At 62.1% G+C, this 19,124-nt stretch overlaps 3 protein-coding genes across 6 annotated transcripts; 2 read left to right on the forward strand and 1 right to left on the reverse strand.

Annotated features, from left to right (window-relative positions):
• Positions 1-450: 450 nt before the first annotated feature.
• Positions 451-13,480, forward strand: GATA1 (GATA binding protein 1). 4 transcript variants are annotated; one of them, XM_068178230.1, is made up of 6 exons: positions 451-577; positions 3,239-3,399; positions 7,141-7,299; positions 9,444-9,589; positions 10,865-10,990; positions 13,129-13,480. In XM_068178230.1, the coding sequence occupies exons 2-6, from the start codon at positions 3,270-3,272 to the stop codon at positions 13,447-13,449; spliced, it is 882 nt and encodes a 293-aa protein (XP_068034331.1). In that variant the 5' UTR covers positions 451-577; positions 3,239-3,269; the 3' UTR covers positions 13,450-13,480. The 4 variants fall into 4 exon arrangements, with proteins under 4 accessions (XP_068034331.1, XP_068034333.1, XP_068034329.1 ...); XM_068178232.1 differs by lacking the exon at positions 7,141-7,299 and having other exon boundaries at positions 452-577; XM_068178228.1 differs by lacking the exons at positions 451-577; positions 3,239-3,399 and adding an exon at positions 4,074-4,899.
• LOC137466506 (fibril-forming collagen alpha chain-like) lies at positions 4,906-7,133 on the reverse strand. Its single transcript, XM_068178233.1, has one exon. The coding sequence runs from the start codon at positions 6,937-6,939 to the stop codon at positions 5,383-5,385; it is 1,557 nt and encodes a 518-aa protein (XP_068034334.1). The 5' UTR covers positions 6,940-7,133; the 3' UTR covers positions 4,906-5,382.
• Positions 13,481-13,626: 146 nt separating the features above from the next.
• On the forward strand, positions 13,627-18,489 carry HDAC6 (histone deacetylase 6; the record flags this gene model as incomplete). Its single annotated transcript, XM_068178238.1, has 8 exons — positions 13,627-14,136; positions 14,879-14,930; positions 15,346-15,453; positions 16,163-16,245; positions 16,863-16,917; positions 17,044-17,084; positions 17,607-17,650; positions 18,402-18,489. Coding segments are annotated over exons 2-8 (422 nt in total), but the record flags the coding sequence as incomplete, so codon positions are not given.
• Positions 18,490-19,124: the final 635 nt, after the last annotated feature.

Consider the following 19,124-nt stretch of genomic DNA (forward strand, 5'->3'; position numbering starts at 1 on the left):
CCATTCCCCATTTTGGGGTACCAGTCCTGAATTTGGGGTGCTATTCCCATTTTTGGGTTTCCATTCCCATTTTTGAGGGTTCCATTCCCATTGTTAGGGTTCCATTCCCATTTTTGTGTTTCCATTCCCATTTTTAGGGTTCCATTCTCATTTTTGTGTTTCCATTCCCATTTTTGGGGGTTCCATTCCCATTTTTAGGGTTCCATTCCCATTTCTGTGGTTCCATTCCCATTTTTGGGGGTTCCATTCTCATTTTTGTGTTTCCATTCCCATTTTTATGGTTCCATTCCCATTTTTGGGGTTCCATTCCCAATTTTAGGGTTCCATTCCCATTTTTGTGTTTCCATTCCCATTTTTGGGGCGCGCTGTGTGCGCAGGCCCTGCCCCCCGCTCTGGCCGGGGCTGATAAAGGGCCCCGGCCCCGCCCGGCCCCCCCAGTCCAACCGCCGGGGCCCCAAAATCTGATAAGGCCTTATCAGCCCCGGGCAGCCCCGGGGCCGTTACCGCCCCCCCAAAACCCCCGAAACGCCCCAAAACCCCCAAAATCCCCCGAAGGCCTCGGCTCCCAGCGCACCAGGTGAGCTCCGCTCCCCAAACCCCCTCACCATGGGCCCCCCCCCAGACTTTTGGGGTGCCGAAGGGGGGTGGGGTCCACCCCCCGTGTCCGTCTGTCCGGCCGGGCTGGAGACAGGGACAGGGACAGGGACAGGGGGATGGGGATGGGGACAGGGACAGGGGGACAGGGAGAGAGGGACAGGGACAGGGACAGGGGAATGGGGACAGGGGGACGGGGGGATGGGGACAGGGACAGGGAGAGAGGGATAGGGACAGGGACATGGGACAGGGATGGGGACAGGGACAGGGGGATGGAGACGGGGACAGGGGGACAGGGAGAGAGGGACAGGGACATGGGACAGGGGAATGGGGACAGGGGGACGGGGATGGGGACAGGGACAGGGGGACAGGGGGATGGGGACAGGGACAGGGAGAGAGGGATAGGGACAGGGACATGGGACAGGGATGGGGACAGGGACAGGGGGATGGGGACAGGGACAGGGAGAGAGGGATAGGGACAGGGACATGGGACAGGGATGGGGACAGGGACAGGGGGATGGGGACAGGGACAGGGACAGGGGGACGGGGATGGGGACGGGGACAGGGAGAGAGGGACATGGGACAGAGACATGGGACAGGGACAGGGGGACAGGAATGGGGATAGGGACAGGGATGGGGACAGGGGGACAGGGACAGGGGGACGGGGATGGGGACAGGGTCAGGGGGATGGGGACAGGGACAGGGGGCTGGGGATGGGGACAGGGACATGGGACAGGGACAGGGGGACAGGGATGGGGACAGGGGGATGGGGACAGAGACAGGGACAGGGGGACAGGGGGACTAGGACAGGGGGACAGGGATGGGGACAGGGACAGGGGGATGGGGACAGAGACAGGGAGAGAGGGATAGGGACAGGGACATGGGACAGGGGACAGGGACAGGGACGTGGGACAGGAGACAGGGGGATGGGGACAGGGACAGGGGGATGGGGACTAGGACAGGGGGACAAGGGGATGGGGACAGGGACAGGGATTGGGACAGGGGGACAGGGGAACGGGGACGGGGGTACGGGGACAGGACAGGAATGGGGACAGGGATGGGGACAGAGGGGACAGAGACAGGGACAAGGACAGGACGGCTCCAGGTCAGGAACCCCCGGGTTTGGGGGTTCAGGGGGGTCTCGGTGGGGAGGGACCTCAAAACAGCCCCCCCGGGGGTCAGCGAGGGGGAGGAGGGGTCTGGGTGGGGATTGGGGGGCACCCGGGGTTTGGGGGTCCCCGGGTGGGGGATCTCGGGGTTTGGGGGTCCCCGGGTGGAGGATTTTGGGGTCTGGGGGTCCCCAGTTTGGGGATTTCAGTGTTTGGGGGTCCCCAGGGGTTTGGGACCCCCAGTTTGTGGGGTTTGGGGTCCCCAGGGGTTTCAGGGTCCCCAGTTTGGGGATTTTGGGGTTCAGGGGTCCCCAGGGATTTGGGGATTTCGGGGTTTGGGGGTCTCCAGGGGTTTGGGGGTCCCCGGTTTGGGGATCTCGGGATTTAGGGGTCCCCAGTCTTGGGATTTCAGAGTTTGGGGGTCCCCAGGGGTTTGGGACCCCCAGTCTGGGGGTTTTGGGGTTCGGGTGTGCCCGGTTTGGGGTTCTGGACATTGAGGTGCTGTTTTGGGGGAGCAGCCAGGGGTGCAGGACCCCCCCAGTTGTGGGACCGGGGCTTGGGGATCCCCAAGGGGCCAGGGGAGAATTTGGGGGGGACCCTGAGGGGGTTGGGGTTTTGGGGAGCTGATCTGGGGTCTCACAGGGTTTTTGGGGTGCTGATTTGGGGTCTCACAGGGTTTTGGGGTGCTGATTTGGGGTCTCACAGGGTTTTTGGGGTGCTGATTTGGGGTCTCACTGGGGTTTTGGGGTGCTGATCTGGGGTCTTGCAGGCGTTTTTGGGGTGCTATCTGGGGTCTCGCAGGGTTTTGGGGTGTTATGTGGGGTCTCACAGGGTTTTTGGGGTGCTCTGTGGGGTCTCACAGGGTTTTGGGGTGCTATCTGGGGTCTCGCAGGGTTTTGGGGTGCTATCTGGGGTCTCGCAGGGTTTTTGGGGTGCTCTCTGGGGTCTCGCAGGGTCTGGTTTTTGGGGTGCTATGTGGGGTCTCACAGGGTTTTGGGGTGCTATGTGGGGTCTCACAGGGTTTTGGGGTGCTCTCTGGGGTCTCACAGGGTCTGGTTTTTGGGGTGCTATGTGGGGTCTCACAGGGTTTTGGGGTGCTATCTGGGGTCTTGCAGGCGTTTTTGGGGTGCTATCTGGGGTCTCGCAGGGTTTTGGGGTGCTATGTGGGGTCTCGCAGGGTTTTGGGGTGCTATGTGGGGTCTCACAGGGTTTTGGGGTGCTCTCTGGGGTCTCACAGGGTCTGGTTTTTGGGGTGCTATGTGGGGTCTCACAGGGTTTTGGGGTGCTCTCTGGGGTCTCACAGGGTTTTGGGGTGCTATCTGGGGTCTCACAGGGTCTGGTTTTTGGGGTGCTATCTGGGGTCTCGCAGGGTCTGGTTTTTGGGGTGCTATCTGGGGTCTCACAGGGTTTTTGGGGTGCTCTCTGGGGTCTCACAGGGTTTTGGGGTGCTATCTGGGGTCTCACAGGGTTTTTGGGGTGCTCTCTGGGGTCTCGCAGGGTCTGGTTTTTGGGGTGCTGATCGGGGCTCTCCGCAGGCACCCCCCGGGCCGGGTTTGGGGGTCCCCCATGGAGTTCGTGGCGCTGGGGGGGCCGGAGGGGCCCCCCCCGTTCCCCGACGAGGCCGGAGCCTTCCTGGGGCTGGGGGCGCCCGAGGGGCTGGAGCCGGGGGGGCTGCTGGGACCCTACCCCCCGCCAGGTACCGTCCCTGTCACCTCCTGTGTCACCTGTGTCACCTCCTGTGTCACCTCCTGTGTCACCTGTGTCACACCTGTGTCACCAGTGGGGCTGCTGGGACCCTACCCCCCGCCAGGTACCGTCCCTGTCACCTCCTGTGTCACCTGTGTCACCTCCTGTGTCACCTCCTGTGTCACACCTGTGTCACCCATGTCACACCTGTGTCACCCCTGTGTCACACCGGTGTCACCTGTGCCACCTCTGCGTCACCCCTGTGTCACCAGTGGGGCTGCTGGGACCCTACCCCCCGCCAGGTACCGTCCCTGTCACCTCCTGTGTCACCTCCCGTGTCACCTGTGTCACCTGTGTCACCTCCTGTGTCACACCTGTGTCACCCCTGTGTCACCTGTGTCACCTCCTGTGTCACCTCCTGTGTCACCTCCTGTGTCACCTGTGTCACCTCCTGTGTCACCTCCTGTGTCACCTGTGTCACACCTGTGTCACCAGTGGGGCTGCTGGGACCCTACCCCCCGCCAGGTACCGTCCCTGTCACCTCCTGTGTCACCTCCTGTGTCTCCTGTGTCACCCCTGTCACCTCCTGTGTCACCCCTGTCACCCCTGTGTCACCTGTGTCACCCTGTCACCTCCTGTGTCACACCTGTGTCACCTGTGTCACCCCTGTGTCACCCCTGTGTCACACCTGTGTCACCCATGTCACACCTGTGTCACCCCTGTGTCACACCTGTGTCACCCCTGTGTCACACCGGTGTCACCTGTCACCTCTGCGTCACCCCTGTGTCACCAGTGGGGCTGCTGGGACCCTACCCCCCGCCAGGTACCGTCCCTGTCACCTCCTGTGTCACCTCCTGTGTCACCTGTGTCACCTGTGTCACCTCCTGTGTCACACCTGTCACCTCCTGTGTAACCTGTGTCACCTGTGTCACCTCCTGTGTCACACCTGTCACCTCCTGTGTCACCCCTGTGTCACCTGTGTCACCTGTGTCACCTCCTGTGTCACCTCCTGTGTCACCTGTGTCACCTCTGCGTCACCCCTGTGTCACCAGTGGGGCTGCTGGGACCCTACCCCCCGCCAGGTACCGTCCCTGTCACTTCCTGTGTCACCCGTGTCACCTCCTGTGTCACCTGTGTCACCTCCTGTGTCACCTCCTGTGTCACCTGTGTCACACCTCTGTCACCCCTGTGTCACCAGTGGGGCAGCTGGGACCCTACCCCCCGCCAGGTACCGTCCCTGTCACCTCCTGTGTCACCCCTGTCACCTCCTGTGTCACACCTGTGTCACCTGTGTCACCCCTGTGTCACCAGTGGGGCAGCTGGGACCCTACCCCCTGCCAGGTACCATCCCTGTCACCTCTTGTGTCACCCCTGTCACCTCCTGTGTCACCTCCTGTGTCACGCCTGTGTCACCCGTGTCACCCCTGTGTCACCCCTGTGTCACACCCGTGTCACCTCTGTGTCACCCCTGTGTCACCAGTGGGGCTGCTGGGACCCTACCCCCCGCCAGGTACCGTCCCTGTCACCTCCTGTGTCACCCCTGTCACCCCTGTGTCACCTCCTGTGTCACCTGTGTCACCCCTGTGTCACCTCTGCCTCACCCCTGTCACCTCCTGTGTCACCTCCTGTGTCACACCTGTGTCACCTGTGTCACCTGTGTCACCTGTCACCCCTGTGTCACCCCCTATGTCACCGTGGGGGCTGCTGGGACCCTACCCCCCACCAGGTACCCTGTCCCTGTCACCTGTCATCTCTGTCACCCCCTGTATCACCCCTGGTGTCACCCCCTGTGTGACCCCTGTCACCTGTCACCCCTGTGTCACCTTCTGTGTGACCTCCTGTGTCACCCCCTCTGTGATCTGTGTCTCCTGTGTCACCCAGGTCCCCTGTGTCACCCCTGTGTCACCCCTGTCACCTCTTGTGTCACCCGTGTCAACCCTTGTGTGCTGCCCTGTGTGACCCCTGTCAGCTGTCACCCCCTGTGTCACCCGTGTCACCCCTGTTTCACCCCTGTCACCCTTGTCACCTGTGTCACCTGTGTCACCCTCTGTCCCAGCCTCCCCCAGGTCCCCCTTTGTCCCCACAACCCCCCCGTGTCCCCTTCTGACCCCCCTGCCATGTCCCCCCGTGTCCCCAGTGTCTCCAGTGTCCCCACTCGCGTCCCTGTGCCCCCTTCCCCAATGTCCGCAATGTCCCCCATGTCCCCACTGTCCCTCTGTCCCCAATGTCCCCAGTGTCCCCATGTCCCCACTGTCCCACGGTCCCCAATGTCCCCAGTGTCCCCATGTCCCCACTGTCCCTGTGTCCCCAATGTCCCCAGTGTCCCCATGTCCCCACTGTCCCTGTGTCCCCAATGTCCCCAGTGTCCCCATGTCCCCACTGTCCCTGTGTCCCCAATGTCCCCAGTGTCCCCATGTCCCCACTGTCCCTGTGTCCCCAATGTCCCCAGTGTCCCCATGTCCCCCCTGTCCCTGTGTCCCCAATGTCCCCAATGTCCCCATGTCCCCACTGTCCCTGTGTCCCCAATGTCCCCAGTGTCCCCATGTCCCCACTGTTTCTGTGTCCCCAATGTCCCCAGTGTCCCCATGTCCCCACTGTTTCTGTGTCCCCAATGTCCCCAGTGTCCCCATGTCCCCACTGTCCCTGTGTCCCCAATGTCCCCAGTGTCCCCATGTCCCCACTGTCCCTGTGTCCCCAATGTCCCCAGTGTCCCCATGTCCCCACTGTCCCTGTGTCCCCAATGTCCCCAGTGTCCCCATGTCCCCACTGTCCCTGTGTCCCCAATGTCCCCAGTGTCCCCATGTCCCCACTGTCCCTGTGTCCCCAATGTCCCCAGTGTCCCCATGTCCCCACTGTCCCTGTGTCCCCAATGTCCCCAGTGTCCCCATGTCCCCACTGTCCCTGTGTCCCCAATGTCCCCAGTGTCCCCATGTCCCCACTGTCCCTGTGTCCCCAATGTCCCCAGTGTCCCCATGTCCCCACTGTCCCTGTGTCCCCAATGTCCCCAGTGTCCCCAGTGTCCCCGTGTCCCCCCAGGCCACCTGTCCCCAATGTCCCAAATAATCCCCAATGTCCCCAATGTCCCCGATGCCCCCGATGTCCCAATGTCCGCAATGTCCCCCATGTCCCCACTGTCCCTGTGTCCCCAGTGTCTCCAGTGTCCCCATGTCCCCCCAGGCCACCTGTCCCCAATGTCCCCAATAATCCCCAATGTCCCCGATGTCCCAATATCCCCAATGTCCCCAATTTCCCCAATGTCCCCCATGTCCCCAATGTCCCCAATAATCCCCAATAATCCCCAATGTCCCCGATGTCCCAATGTCCCCGATGCCCCCGATGTCCCAATGTCCCCCATGTCCCCAATGCCCCCGATGTCCCAATGTCCCCAATGCCCCCGATGTCCCAATGTCCCCAATGTCCCCCATGTCCCCAATGTCCCCAATAATCCCCAATAATCCCCAATGTCCCCGATGTCCCAATGTCCCCGATGCCCCTGATGTCCCAATGTCCCCCATGTCCCCAATGTCCCCGATGTCCCAATGTCCCCCATGTCCCCAATGTCCCCAATGTCCCCAATAATCCCCAATAATCCCCAATGTCCCCAATGTCCCCAATGTCCCCAGTGTCCCCAATAATCCCCAATAATCCCCAATGTCCCCGATGCCCCCGATGTCCCAATGTCCCCGATGTCCCCAGTGTCCCCAGTGTCCCCAATGTCCCCAGTGTCCCCAATGTCCCCATGTCCCCCCAGGCCGCCTGTCCCTGGTGCCCTGGGCTGAGGGGGGGTCCCTGGGGGGTCCCTCCTGGCCCCCTCCCCCCCCGGAGCCCCCCCGGTTCCTGGAGCTGCTGCAGCCCCCGCAGAGCCCCCCACCCACGGGACCCCCCCTGCCGCCCGCGGGGCCCCCCTGCGGTGAGACCCGGGCGCTGGGGGCACTGGGAGCACTGGGAGCACTGGGAGAGGGACTGGGAGGAACTGGGAGGGGACTGGGAGCACTGGGGGGCACTGGGAGGGACTGGGAGGGACTGGGAGGGAGCACTGGGAGGGACTGGGAGGGACTGGGAGCACTGGGGGGGGCTGAGGGGGACTGGGAGGGACTGGGAGGGAGCACTGGGAGGGACTGGGGGGCACTGGGAGGGACTGGGAGGGACTGGGAGCACTGGGAGGGACTGGGAGGGGACTGGAAGCACTGGGAGGGACTGGGAGGGACTGGGGGGCACTGGGAGGGACTGGGAGGGACTGGGAGGGGACTGGGAGCACTGGGAGGGACTGGGAGGATCTGGGGGGACTGGGGGGCACTGGGAGGGACTGGGAGCACTGGGAGCACTGGGAGGGGACTGGGAGCACTGGGAGGGACTGGTGGGGCTCACTGGGATGCACTGGTTCATACTGGGATGCACTGGGAAGCTTACTGGGAGCTTGTACTGGGTTATAGTGGTGCTTGTACTGGTCCATACTGGGGCCTGCACTGGTTTATACTGGGGCACAGATTGGTTTGTATTGGCTTGTACTGGTTTATGCTGGCCCATACTGGTCCATACTGGTTTGTATTGTGTCAGGGAGATTGCTGTTGGTTTATACTGGGCTGTACTGGGCAGAGTTGTGGGAGTATACTGGGGTATGTGCTGAGCTGCCCAGTGCCTCGTACTGGTCCATACCGGTTTATACTGGTGCAGGATATCCTATAGTGGCCCATACTGGTTTATACTGGTTTATACTAGTTTATGCAGATGTAGGATAGCTTATACTGGTCTATACTGGTTTATACTGGTCCATACTGGTTTATACTGGTGCAGAATATCCTATAGTAGCCTGTACTGGTTTATACTGGTCCATACTGGTTTATACTGGTGTAGAATACCCTATAGGGCTCTGTACTGGTGCTTGCTGTTCCATAGTGGTCCCTACTGGTCCATACTGGTTTATACTGGTTGGTATTGGGCAGAGTGTGGGAACTAGGGGTGGATGCTGGGGCATGTGCTCTGGTGGTTCATATGAGTTTATACTGGTTTGAACTGGTTTGTACTGGGCCATACTGGTCTGTACCGGTCCATACTGGTCTATATTGGTCCTTACTGGTCTGTACCGGTCTATACTGGTCCGTACTGGTCCATACTGGTCCGCACTGGTCCGTACTGGTCCATACTGGTCCATATTGGTCCGTACTGGTCCGTATCGGTCCATACCGGTGCTCACCGGTCTGTACCAGTCCATACTGGTCCATACCGGTCCATACTGGTCCATACCAGTCCATACTGGTCCGTACCGGTCCATACTGGTCCATACCGGTCCATACTGGTCCATACCAGTTCATACTGGTCCATACCGGTCCATACTGGTCCATACCGGTCCATACTGGTCCATACCAGTCTGTACAGGTCCGTACCAGTCCATACCGGTCTGTACCAGTCCATACCAGTCTGTACTGGTCCATACTGGTCCCTACTGGTCCGTACTGGTCCGTACCGGTCCGTACCGGTCCGTACTGGTCCATACTGGTCCGTACTGGTCCATACTGGTCTGTACCAGTCTATACTGGTCCATACTGGTCCATACTGGTCCATACTGGTCCATACCGGTCCATACTGGTCCGTACTGGTCCATACTGGTCCATATTGGTCCGTACTGATCTGTATCGGTCCACACCGGTGCTCACCAGTCTGTACCAGTCCATACCGGTCTGTACTGGTCCATACCAGTTCATACCGGTCTGTACTGGTCCATACCGGTCCATACCGGTCCATACTGGTCCATACCAGTCCATACTGGTCCATACCAGTCCATACCAGTTCATACCGGTCCATACCAGTTCATACTGGTCCATACCGGTCCATACTGGTCCATACCAGTCTGTACAGGTCCATACCAGTCCATACCGGTCTGTACCGGTCCATACCGGTCTGTACTGGTCCGTACCGGTCTGTACCGGTCCGTACTGGTCTGTACCGGCACGTACTGGTCCATACTGGTCCATACTGGTCTGTACCGGTCTATACCGGTCCGTACTGGTCCGTACTGGTCCGTACCGGTGCTCACTGCTCCCTCCCCTCTGCCAGAGGCGCGCGAGTGCGTGAACTGCGGGGCCACGGCGACGCCGCTGTGGCGCCGGGACGGCACCGGGCACTACCTGTGCAACGCCTGCGGTCTCTACCACCGCCTCAACGGGCACAACCGCCCGCTCATCCGCCCCAAGAAGCGCCTGGTCAGCCCCTGACCCCGAAATCGGGACCCCAAAACCAGCCCGGGGACCCCAAAACCAGCCCGGGGACCCCGAAACCAGCCCGGGGACCCCAAAACCAGCCCTGGGACCCCAAAACCAGCCCCGGGACCCCAAAACCAGCCCCAGGACCCCGAAATCAGCCCCGGGAACCCCAAAATAACCCTGGTCAGCCCCCAACCCCAAACCAGCCCCGGGACCCCGAAATCAGCCTGGGAATCCCAAAACCAGCCCTAGATCCAAACCAGCCCCAGGACCCCAAAACCAGCCCCGGGACCCCAAAACCAGCCCTGGGGAACCCAAAATCAGTCCCAGGAACCCCAAAACCAGCCCTGGGGAACCCAAAATCAGCCCCAGGAACCCCAAAATCAGCCTTGGGGAACCCAAAATCAGCCCTGGGACCCCAAAATCAGCCCCGGGACCCCCAAATTTCAGCCCTGAGAACCCAAAATACACCTGGGGAACCCCAAAATACACCTGGTCAGCCCCCAGACCCCAAATCACCCTGGACCCCAAAATCACACCCCAGGGACACCAAAATACACCTGGTCAGCCCCCAGACCCCAAATAACCCCCCGAGGGACCCCAAAATCATCCCCAGGGACCCCAAATTCTCCCAAACCCAAATCCCCCTCTAATCCCTCCCAGCCAACCCCAAACTCCCCAAATCCCCCCCAAACCTCCTCAAATCCCCCCAAACCCTTCCTTACACCCCCTAATCCCCACCAGTCCCCCCCAGACACCCCAAAACCCCCAAAGCCCTCCTTGCACCCTAAAACTCCCTCAAGTCCCCCACAAACACCCCTCCAACTCCTCCCAGGCCCCCAAATCCCCAAATCCCACCAAACCCTTCCGTACACCCTAAATTCCCTTTAATCCCCCCAAAACCTCCCTTCTCCCCCACAAAACCTCCCCAAATCCCCCCTAAACCCTCCTTACACCCCAAAATCCCCATCCAGTCTCCCCCAAATTCCCCAAACCCCTCCTTACACCACCAAATCCCCTTTTATTCTCCCCAAACCCCTCCTTACACCCCCAAATCCCATTTAAGTCTCCCCAAACCCCTCCTTACATTCCCAAATCCCCTTTTAGTCCCCCCCAAACCCCTTCTTACACCCCAAATCCCCTTTAATTGTCCCCAAATCCCTTCTTACAGCCCCAAATCCACCCCAAACCCGCTCTTGTCCCCCACAATCCCCTCTCAGTCCCCCCAAAGCTCCTCATTCACCAAACCCCAAACGCCCCCGTCCCTTTTTGCAGCTGGTGAGCAAACGCGCCGGCACCGTCTGCAGCAACTGCCAGACCAGCACCACCACGCTGTGGCGGCGCAGCCCCCGCGGGGACCCCGTCTGCAATGCCTGCGGGCTCTACTACAAACTGCACCGGGTGAGGGACCCTAAAACCACCCCAAAATATCCCTGAAATATCCCTAAAATATCCCTGAATATCCCTGAGCCACCCCAAACCCTGTGTGCAACGCCTGCGTGCTCTACTACAAACTGCACCGGGTGAGGGACCCTAAAACCACCCCAAAATATCCCTGAAATATCCCTGAATATCCCTGAGCCACCCCAAACCTCGAGTGCAACGCCTGCAGGCTCTACTACAAACTGCACCGGGTGAGAGACCCTAAAACCACCCCAAAATATCCCTGAATATCCCCAAAATATCCCTAAAATATCCCTGAGCCACCCCAAACCCTGTGTGCAATGCCTGTGGGCTCTACTACAAACTGCACTGGGTGAGAAACCCTAAAACCACCCCAAAATATCCCTGAATATCCCCAAAATATCTCTAAATATCCCCAAAATATCCCTCAAATATCTCTGAGCCACCCCAAACCCTGTGTGCAACGCCTGCGTGCTCTACTGCAAACTGCACCGGGTGAGAGACCATAAAATATCCCCAAAATATCCCTGAATATCCCCAAAATATCCCTAAAATATCCCTAAAATATCCCTGAGCCACCCCAAACCCCGAGTGCAACTCCTGCAGGCTATACTACAAACTGCACCTGGTGAGAGACCCTAAAACCACCCCAAAATATCCCTGAATATCCCCAAAATATCCCTAAAATATCCCTGAGCCACCCCAAACCCTGTGTGCAACGCCTGCGGGTTCTACTACAAACTGCACCGGGTGAGAGACCCTAAAACCACCCCAAAATATCCCTGAATATCCCCAAAATATCCCTAAAATATCCCTGAGCCATCCCAAACCCTGTGTGCAACGCCTGCGGGCTCTACTACAAACTGCACCGGGTGAGAGACCCTAAAACCACCCCAAAATATCCCTGAATATCCCCAAAATATCCCTAAATATCCTCAAAATATCCCCAAAATACCCCAAACCCCGTGTGCAACGCCTACAGGCTCTACTACAAACTGCACTGGGTGAGACACCCTAAAACCACCCCAAAATATCCCCAAAATATCCCTAAAATCTCCCAAAAATATCCCAAAATATCCCCAAATATCCCTAAAGTCTCCCTAAACCACCCCAAAACGTCCCTGAATGGCTCCAAACTACACCTGGATTTGGGGAACCCCTCAGGATTTGGGGAACCCTCCCCTGGATTGGAGGAACCCCTCAGGATTTGGGGACCCCCCCCGGATTTGGGGACCCACCCCGATTTGGGGACCTCTCTCAGGATTTTGGGGAGGCCCCTCAGATTTGAGGACCTCCCCCCGCATTTCAGGTCCTCCCCCGGATCTGCAGACCCCCCCAAGATTTGGGGATCTCCCCAGATTTGGGGACCCTCCTCTGGGTTTTGGGACCCCCTCCGGATTTGGGGCTCCCCTGGATTTGTGCCCCCCTGGTGAACCCCATTTCCCGCAGGTGAACCCCATTTCTCCTAGTGAATCCCATTTCTCTTAGTGAACCCCATTTCTCCCAGTGAACCCCATTTCCCGCAGGTGAACCTCATTTCTCTCAGTGAACCCCATTTCTCCCAGTGAATCCCATTTCTCTCTGTGAACCCCATTTCTCCCAGTGAACCACATTTCTCTTAGTGAACCCCATTTCTCCTAGTGAATCCCATTTCTCCCAGTGAACCCCATTTCTCCTAGTGAATCCCATTTCTCTTAGTGAACCCCGTTTCTCTCAGTGAACCCCATTTCTCCCAGTGAACCCCGTTTCTCTCAGTGAACCCCATTTCTCTCAGTGAACCCCATTTCTCCTAGTGAACCCCATTTCTCCCAGTGAACCCCATTTCTCTTAGTGAACCCCATTTCTCCCAGTGAACCCCGTTTCTCTCAGTGAACCCCATTTCTCCCAGTGAACCCCATTTCTCTTAGTGAACCCCATTTCTCCTAGTGAACCCCATTTATCCCAGTGAACCCCATTTCTCTCAGTGAACCCCATTTCTCCCAGTGAATCCCATTTCTCCCAGTGAACCCCATTTCTCCCAGTGAACCCCGTTTCTCTCAGTGAACCCCATTTCTCCCAGTGAACCCCATTTCTCTTAGTGAACCCCATTTCTCCCAGTGAACCCCATTCCTCCCAGTGAACCCCGTTTCCCGCAGGTGAACCGGCCGCTGACGATGCGCAAGGACGGGATCCAGACCCGCAACCGCAAGGTCTCGGCCAAGGGCAAGAAGCGGCGCCAGGCGGGGGGCGCCGGCCCCGGGGGGGTCCCCGAAACCTCGGCCGGGCCCCCCCTGCCACCCCCCGCGCCTCCCCAACCACCCCCCGAGGACCCGGCCGCGCTTTTCGCCCTCGGGCCCCTCGTCCTGTCCGGGCACCTGCTGCCCTTCCCCCCACCCACCGGGCCCTTCCTGGGGGGCGACTTCGGGGCCCCCCCCGGGCCCGGCGCGGCGCCGCCCGGGCTCAGCCCGCAGCTCTGACAGGTCCCAGTACAGCCCGGTACCGAACGGAGCCCGGCTCTCGCCTCCTTCTTTGGGGTGCGCGGGGATGGGAGGGGGGGGGCAGTGGAGGTGGGTCGTGCCCCCCTGCGGGGTGGGGGCGGTGTTTGGAGGGAACCACAGAAATCCGAATTAAAGGTGCTCCCCCGCCGTGGACAACGGGTGGTTGGTTCCAAGATGGCAGCCTCCCTGGGGCACGGCCAACATGGCGGCCCCCATGGACACAGCCATCATGGCGGCCCCCACCAGCACACCCAACATGACGGCCCCCATGGACACAGCCATCATGGCGGCCCCCACCAGCACACCCAACATGACGGCCGCCATGGACACAGCCATCATGGCGGCCCCCACCAGCACACCCAACATGGCGGCCCCTATGAGCACACCTAACATGGCGGCCCCCATCAGCACAGCCAACATGGCGGCCCCTATCAGCACCATGGCGACCCGTAAAGCCCTGGCCCCGCCAGGCCCCGCCCCACTTTGGACCACGCCCCCAACGAGCCCCGCCCTGTTAAGCTCCGCCCCACGATTCGCGGCGCTACGCCCCAGGCGCGGCAGAACCACGCCCCCTCCTCGTGGCCCCGCCTCTTATTCTCTCTCCTGCCCCTCCCGCTCCTGACGTCATCACGGCGCGCCTCGCGCCAGCGTCGCGTGGGGCTGCAGGTGAGCGAGGCGGCTCCGGGCCCCGCCGGGGACCCCCCCGGGACCCCCCGGGACCCCCCGAGCCCCTCAGGCCCCCGGAGCCTCCGCTGCCCATGGAGCGCCCCTGGCCCGTGGAGCTCCCGGCGCCCCCCCCGCCCCCCTCCAGCCCCGATTGTTTCCCGCGGCCCCTCCCCCTCTGTCCCCAACCCGTGTCCCCCGCTGTCCCCTCGCTGCCCCCGCGCTGTCCCTCGCTTTCCCTAACCCACGTCCCGCCCCGTGTCCCCCCGCTGCCCCCAAACCCGTGTCCCCCCGTGTCGCCGGTGTCCCCTACCCCCTGTTTCGCCCCGTGTCCCCCAACCCGTGTCCCCCGCTGTCCCCCCGTTGTCCCCTCGCTGTCCCCGCTGTCCCCCGCTGTCCCCCCGTTGTCCCCCCGCTGTCCCCTCGCTGTCCCCGCTGTCCCCTAACCCGTGTCCCCCCGCTGTCCCCGCTGTCCCCTCGCTGTCCCCTCGCTGTCCCCGCTGTCCCCGCTGTCCCCTCGTTGTCCCCTCGTTGTCCCCCGCTGTCCCCTCGCTGTCCCCGCTGTCCCCGCTGTCCCCCGTTGTCCCCTCGTTGTCCCCTCGTTGTCCCCTCGTTGTCCCCTCGCTGTCCCCTCGCTGTCCCCGCTGTCCCCTAACCCGTGTCCCCCCGCTGTCTCCGCTGTCCCCGCTGTCCCCTCGCTGTCCCCTCGCTGTCCCCGCTGTCCCCTAACCCGTGTCCCCCCCAGGCCCCCGCGATGCCCCCCCCCGCGCGCCGCTAGAGCCCCCCCGGCTGCCATGGTGAGAGGGGCGGGGCCAGCAGGAGGGCGGGCAAGGGGCGGGGCCTGATGGGGCGTGGCTGGGTGTGGCCGGAGCCCCCCGCTCGGCTCGCGCGGCGCCGCCCCCCAAAAGGAGCGGCACCCGTGCGTCGAGGGGGCGGAGCCTCGAATGGGCGTGGTCGCACGGCCACGCCCAAACCTCCGGGGCCGGGCGTGGTCTGTGTGGAGTGGGCGTGGCCTGAAGGGGCGCGGCCTCTCTGGCTCCGCCTCCCATTGTACCTGAGGGCTCCGCGCGGGGCGGGGCTCCCGGGGTGTGGTTTGATTGTGGGCGGGGCTTGGACGGGTGTGGCCGGTGGGCGTGACTAACGGGGGAACTGAATGGGTTGGCGCGTGTGGGCGTGGCCTTGGTGGGCGTGTCTGACCGTGGCTCCGCCCAGGGCCGCGCGGGGCGGCGGCTCCCCCAGCAGGGGGCGCTGTTCCAGGCGCGCCGGCGCGGGCGCGCGCGGGGCCGGAGGGCGGGGCTGGAGGCGGAGCTACAGCAGCTGGTAACGGGGGGGGACCCCAAAAATGGGGGAGTTTGGGGGGTCCCGGGGGATGGGCTGGAGTTACAGCAGCTGGTAATGGGGGAGGGGGACCCCAAAAATGGGGGAGTTTGGGGGGTCCCGGGGGATGGGGGCTGGAGCTACAGCAGCTGGTAACGGGGGGGGGGACCCCAAAAATGGGGGAGTTTGGGGGGGTCCCGGGAGATGGGGGGCTGGAGCTACAGCAGCTGGTAATGGGGGAGGGGGGACCCCAAAAATGGGGGAGTTTGGGGGGTCCCGGGAGATGGGGGCTGGAACTACAGCAGCTGGTAACGGGGGGCGGACCCCAAAAATGGGGGAGTTTGGGGGGTCCTGGGTGGGGCACTCACAATACTTGGGGTTGTTGGTGGGGGGGGCTGGGGGTGCCCCAAATTTTGGTCCCTTTGGGGGAGCCCTCCTGGTTTGTGGGGTCGTGGTTCGGGGCCATGGGGGCTCCCCTATAGCAGAGTCCCTCTGGGGCGGGCAGGGGGCTCGGGGTCCCTTTGAGGGGGGGGCTCCAAGACCCGCCATGGGGACCCCCCGAGGGTCGGGGGGGCTTTGGGGTCACCCCGGCCTTGGGTCCTTTTTGCGGCGTTCCTTTGGGGATCCCTTTGGGGTGGGGGGGCTGCTGGGGGGGTTGGGGTGTCCCGGGATCCCCCCAGACCCCGATGCCCCCCCCACCCCCCCCGAGCAGGATTTGGGGGCTGAGGGCGCCGCTCCCACCGGAACGGGGCTGGTCAGCGATGGAGGGCACGGGATCGGGCACGGGGACGGCCGGTACGGAGCCCCAAAACCCCAAATCCGTCAAATCCCCCAGAGCCACAAATCCCCCAAACCCACCGGAGCCCCAAATCCCCTGGAACCCCAAATCCCCCAAATCCCCTGGAACTCCAAATCCCCCAAATTACCCCGGAACCCCAAATCCCTCAGAGTGCCAAATCCCCCAAATTACCTCTGGAACCCCAAATTACCCCCGGAACCCCAAATCCCCCAGAGCCCCAAATCCCCCGGAACCCCAAATCCCTCAGAGCCCCAAATCCCCCAAACCCACTGAAGCCCCAAAACCCCAAATCTCCCAGAGCCCCCACATCTCCCAAATTCCACCAAATCCCCTGGAGCCCAAAATCTCCCAAATCCCCCAAAATCCCCGGACCCCCAAAGCCCCCGGAGCCCCCAAAATCCCTCAAATCTCCCAAATTCCCCAAATCCCCCAAATCCCCCTCCACCAACCCCCCAGACTCCTCCCCCAAAATGTCGGGGTCCCCCTGGGGTTTTGGGATCCTCCGCTGGATTTTGGGGTCGGGGGGGTCTCCCCCAGACCCGGAGGTCCCCCCTGACCTCTGGGGTCCCCCTGGAGTTTTTGGGGTCCCCCCTGACCTTTGGGGTCCCCACAGCCCCCCCGGGTGTCCGGCCCTGCAGGGGCTGCTCCAGCGCTGCGTCCCCGTCCAGGTGAGCCCCCCAAATTCGGGGTCCCTTCCTCTTTTGGGGTCCCTTGCCCGTTCTGGGGTCCATATGGATTTTGGGGAGCCCCCCCGCGATTTTGGGGACCCCCCTGATGCCCCCGTTCCCCCCCAGTGCCGCCCGGCCAGCGATGAGGAGCTGCTGCTGGTGCACAGGTGAGGGATTTGGGGGATTTAGGGGGGATTTGGGGGATCTGGGGTCAGTTTGAGGGGGATTTGGGGGGGCTCAGATTTGGGGGAGCCCTGAGGAGTCTGGGAGGGATTTAGGGGGGTTTGGGGGGGGATTTGGGGGGATTTGGGGGTGACTTGGGGGATCTAGGGTCAGTTTGAAGGGTGCTCCGAGGGATTTGGGGAGAATTTGGGGGGAATTTAGGGGGGATTTGGGAGGATTTGGGGGAGCTGGGGGGGATTTGGGGGGGCTCTGCTTTGGGGGAGGCCTGAGGGGTCTGGGGGGGATTTTGGGGTGGATTTGGGGTGGATTTGGGGTGTGGCAGGGGGGTCTGGGAGGTTTGGGGGAATCCCTGTGGGGTTTAGGGGGGTCTCTGTGGGGTTTGGGGGGCCCTGAAGGGTTTGGGGAGGTCCTGGCGGGAGGCTGGGGTGCACCGGGGGTCCCCCAGGGTTTTGGGGGGCTCTGGGGACCCCAGGCCAGCCCCTCAGGGTGGTTTTGGGGTCCCCCAGCCCCTCGTTCGTGGCACAGCTGGAACCCCCCGACAGCCCCAGCCCGGTGAGCGCCCCCCGATCCCAGGGGGTCCCCAAATCCCTGAGACCCCGGGGAGGGTTTGGGGTCTTGGGGGGGTCCCCAAAACCCTGAGGCCCCGGGGGAAGATTTGGGGTCCCTTTCCAGCCGCTCAGTGAGGGGTTTTGGGGTCTCACTGGGGGTTTTGGGGTCCCCCCCGGACACCTGGGGGTCCCTCGGTGGTTTTAGGTTTCCCCCCGAGGTTTTGGGGGTTCCTCCCTGGGGTTTTGGGGTTCCCCTGCCTCTGCGTCCTTTCCGAGGGGGTTTTGGGGTCTCCCTGTGGGGTTCCCCTGATTCCGGGTTCCCCCTGTAGGGGTTTTGGGGTCTCCCTTGGGGTTTTGGGGTCCCCCTCGATTCCAAGTACCTCCCGTGGGGGTTTTGGGGTCGCCCCAGTTTTGGGTTCCCCCTGTGAGGGTTTTGGGCTCCCCCCCAAATCCAAGTCCATCCCGTGGGGGTTTTGGGGTCTCCCTGGGGGTTTTGGGATCCCCCCAATTCCGGGTTCCCCTTGTGGGGGTTTTGGGGGTCCCCCTGATTCCAGGTCCCTCCCGTGGGGGTTTTGGGGTCTCCCTGGGGATTTTGGGGTCCCCCCATGTTCGGGGCCCCCCAACCCACTGCATTTCCCCCTGGGCAGTTTCTGGTCCCTTTTTTGGGGTCTTTCTCCCCTCCCCCCAGGGTTTGGGGTCCCCTCCCCCATTTGGGTCCCCCCCCTGATTTTGGGGTTCCCCCCAGGGGGGGGTCGGGGCCCCGCCGGGCCGTGGGGGCGGCGCTGGCGCTGCTGGAGCAGGTGCTGGGGGGGGCCCTGCGCAACGGGGTGGCCCTGATCAGGTACGGGGGGGAAAAGTGGGGTACAGGGGGGGCAAAAGTGGGGTACGGGGGGGGAAATGGGGTACAGGGGGGAAATTGGGGGACGGGGTGGCCCTGATCAGGTACGGGGGGGGCAAAAAATGGGGTACGGGGCAAAAATGGGGTACAGGGAGGGGCAGAAATGGGGTACAGGGGGTTGGGGTATGGGGGCAAAAAGTGGGGTATGGAGGAAAAAACTGGGGTGCAGAGGGGGGGGAATGGGGTACGGGGGGCAAAATTAGGGTACAGGGGTGGCCCTGATCAGGTGGGGGGGGGCAAAAAGTGGGGTACAGGGAGGGGGAAAAATGGGGTGCAGGGGGAAATTGGGGTACAGGGGGAAAATAGGGGTATGGGGTGGCCCTGATTAGGTACTGGGGGGGCGAAAAATGGGGTACGGTGGAAATTGGGGTACAGGGAGGGGCAAAATCGGGGTGTGGGGGGGGAAAGTGGGGTATGGGGTCAAAAATGGGTACAGGGGGGAAATGGGGTACGGGGGTGGCCCTGATCAGGTACGGGGGGGCAAAAAGTGGGGTACAGGGGGGCAAAAGTGGGGTACAGGGGGGAAATTGGGGTACGGGGGGCACTGATCAGGTACAGGGGGGGAAATTGGGGTACAG

Source organism: Anomalospiza imberbis, unplaced genomic scaffold (assembly GCF_031753505.1).
Source record: "Anomalospiza imberbis isolate Cuckoo-Finch-1a 21T00152 unplaced genomic scaffold, ASM3175350v1 scaffold_244, whole genome shotgun sequence".
Taxonomy (NCBI): Eukaryota; Metazoa; Chordata; class Aves; order Passeriformes; family Viduidae; genus Anomalospiza; species Anomalospiza imberbis.

Bases quoted from the DNA above. Each gene is read 5' to 3' on its own strand.
- GATA1 (XM_068178228.1), top strand. From the start codon at position 4,089: ATGTCACACCTGTGTCACCCCTGTGTCACACCTGTGTCACCCCTGTGT. The intron at 9,590-10,864 runs GTCAGCCCCTGA...CCCTTTTTGCAG, and splicing joins TCCGCCCCAAGAAGCGCCTG to CTGGTGAGCAAACGCGCCGG. The intron at 10,991-13,128 runs GTGAGGGACCCT...CGTTTCCCGCAG, and splicing joins TCTACTACAAACTGCACCGG to GTGAACCGGCCGCTGACGAT.
- LOC137466506 (XM_068178233.1), bottom strand. From the start codon at position 6,939: ATGGGGGACATTGGGACATCGGGGACATTGGGGACATGGGGGACATTG.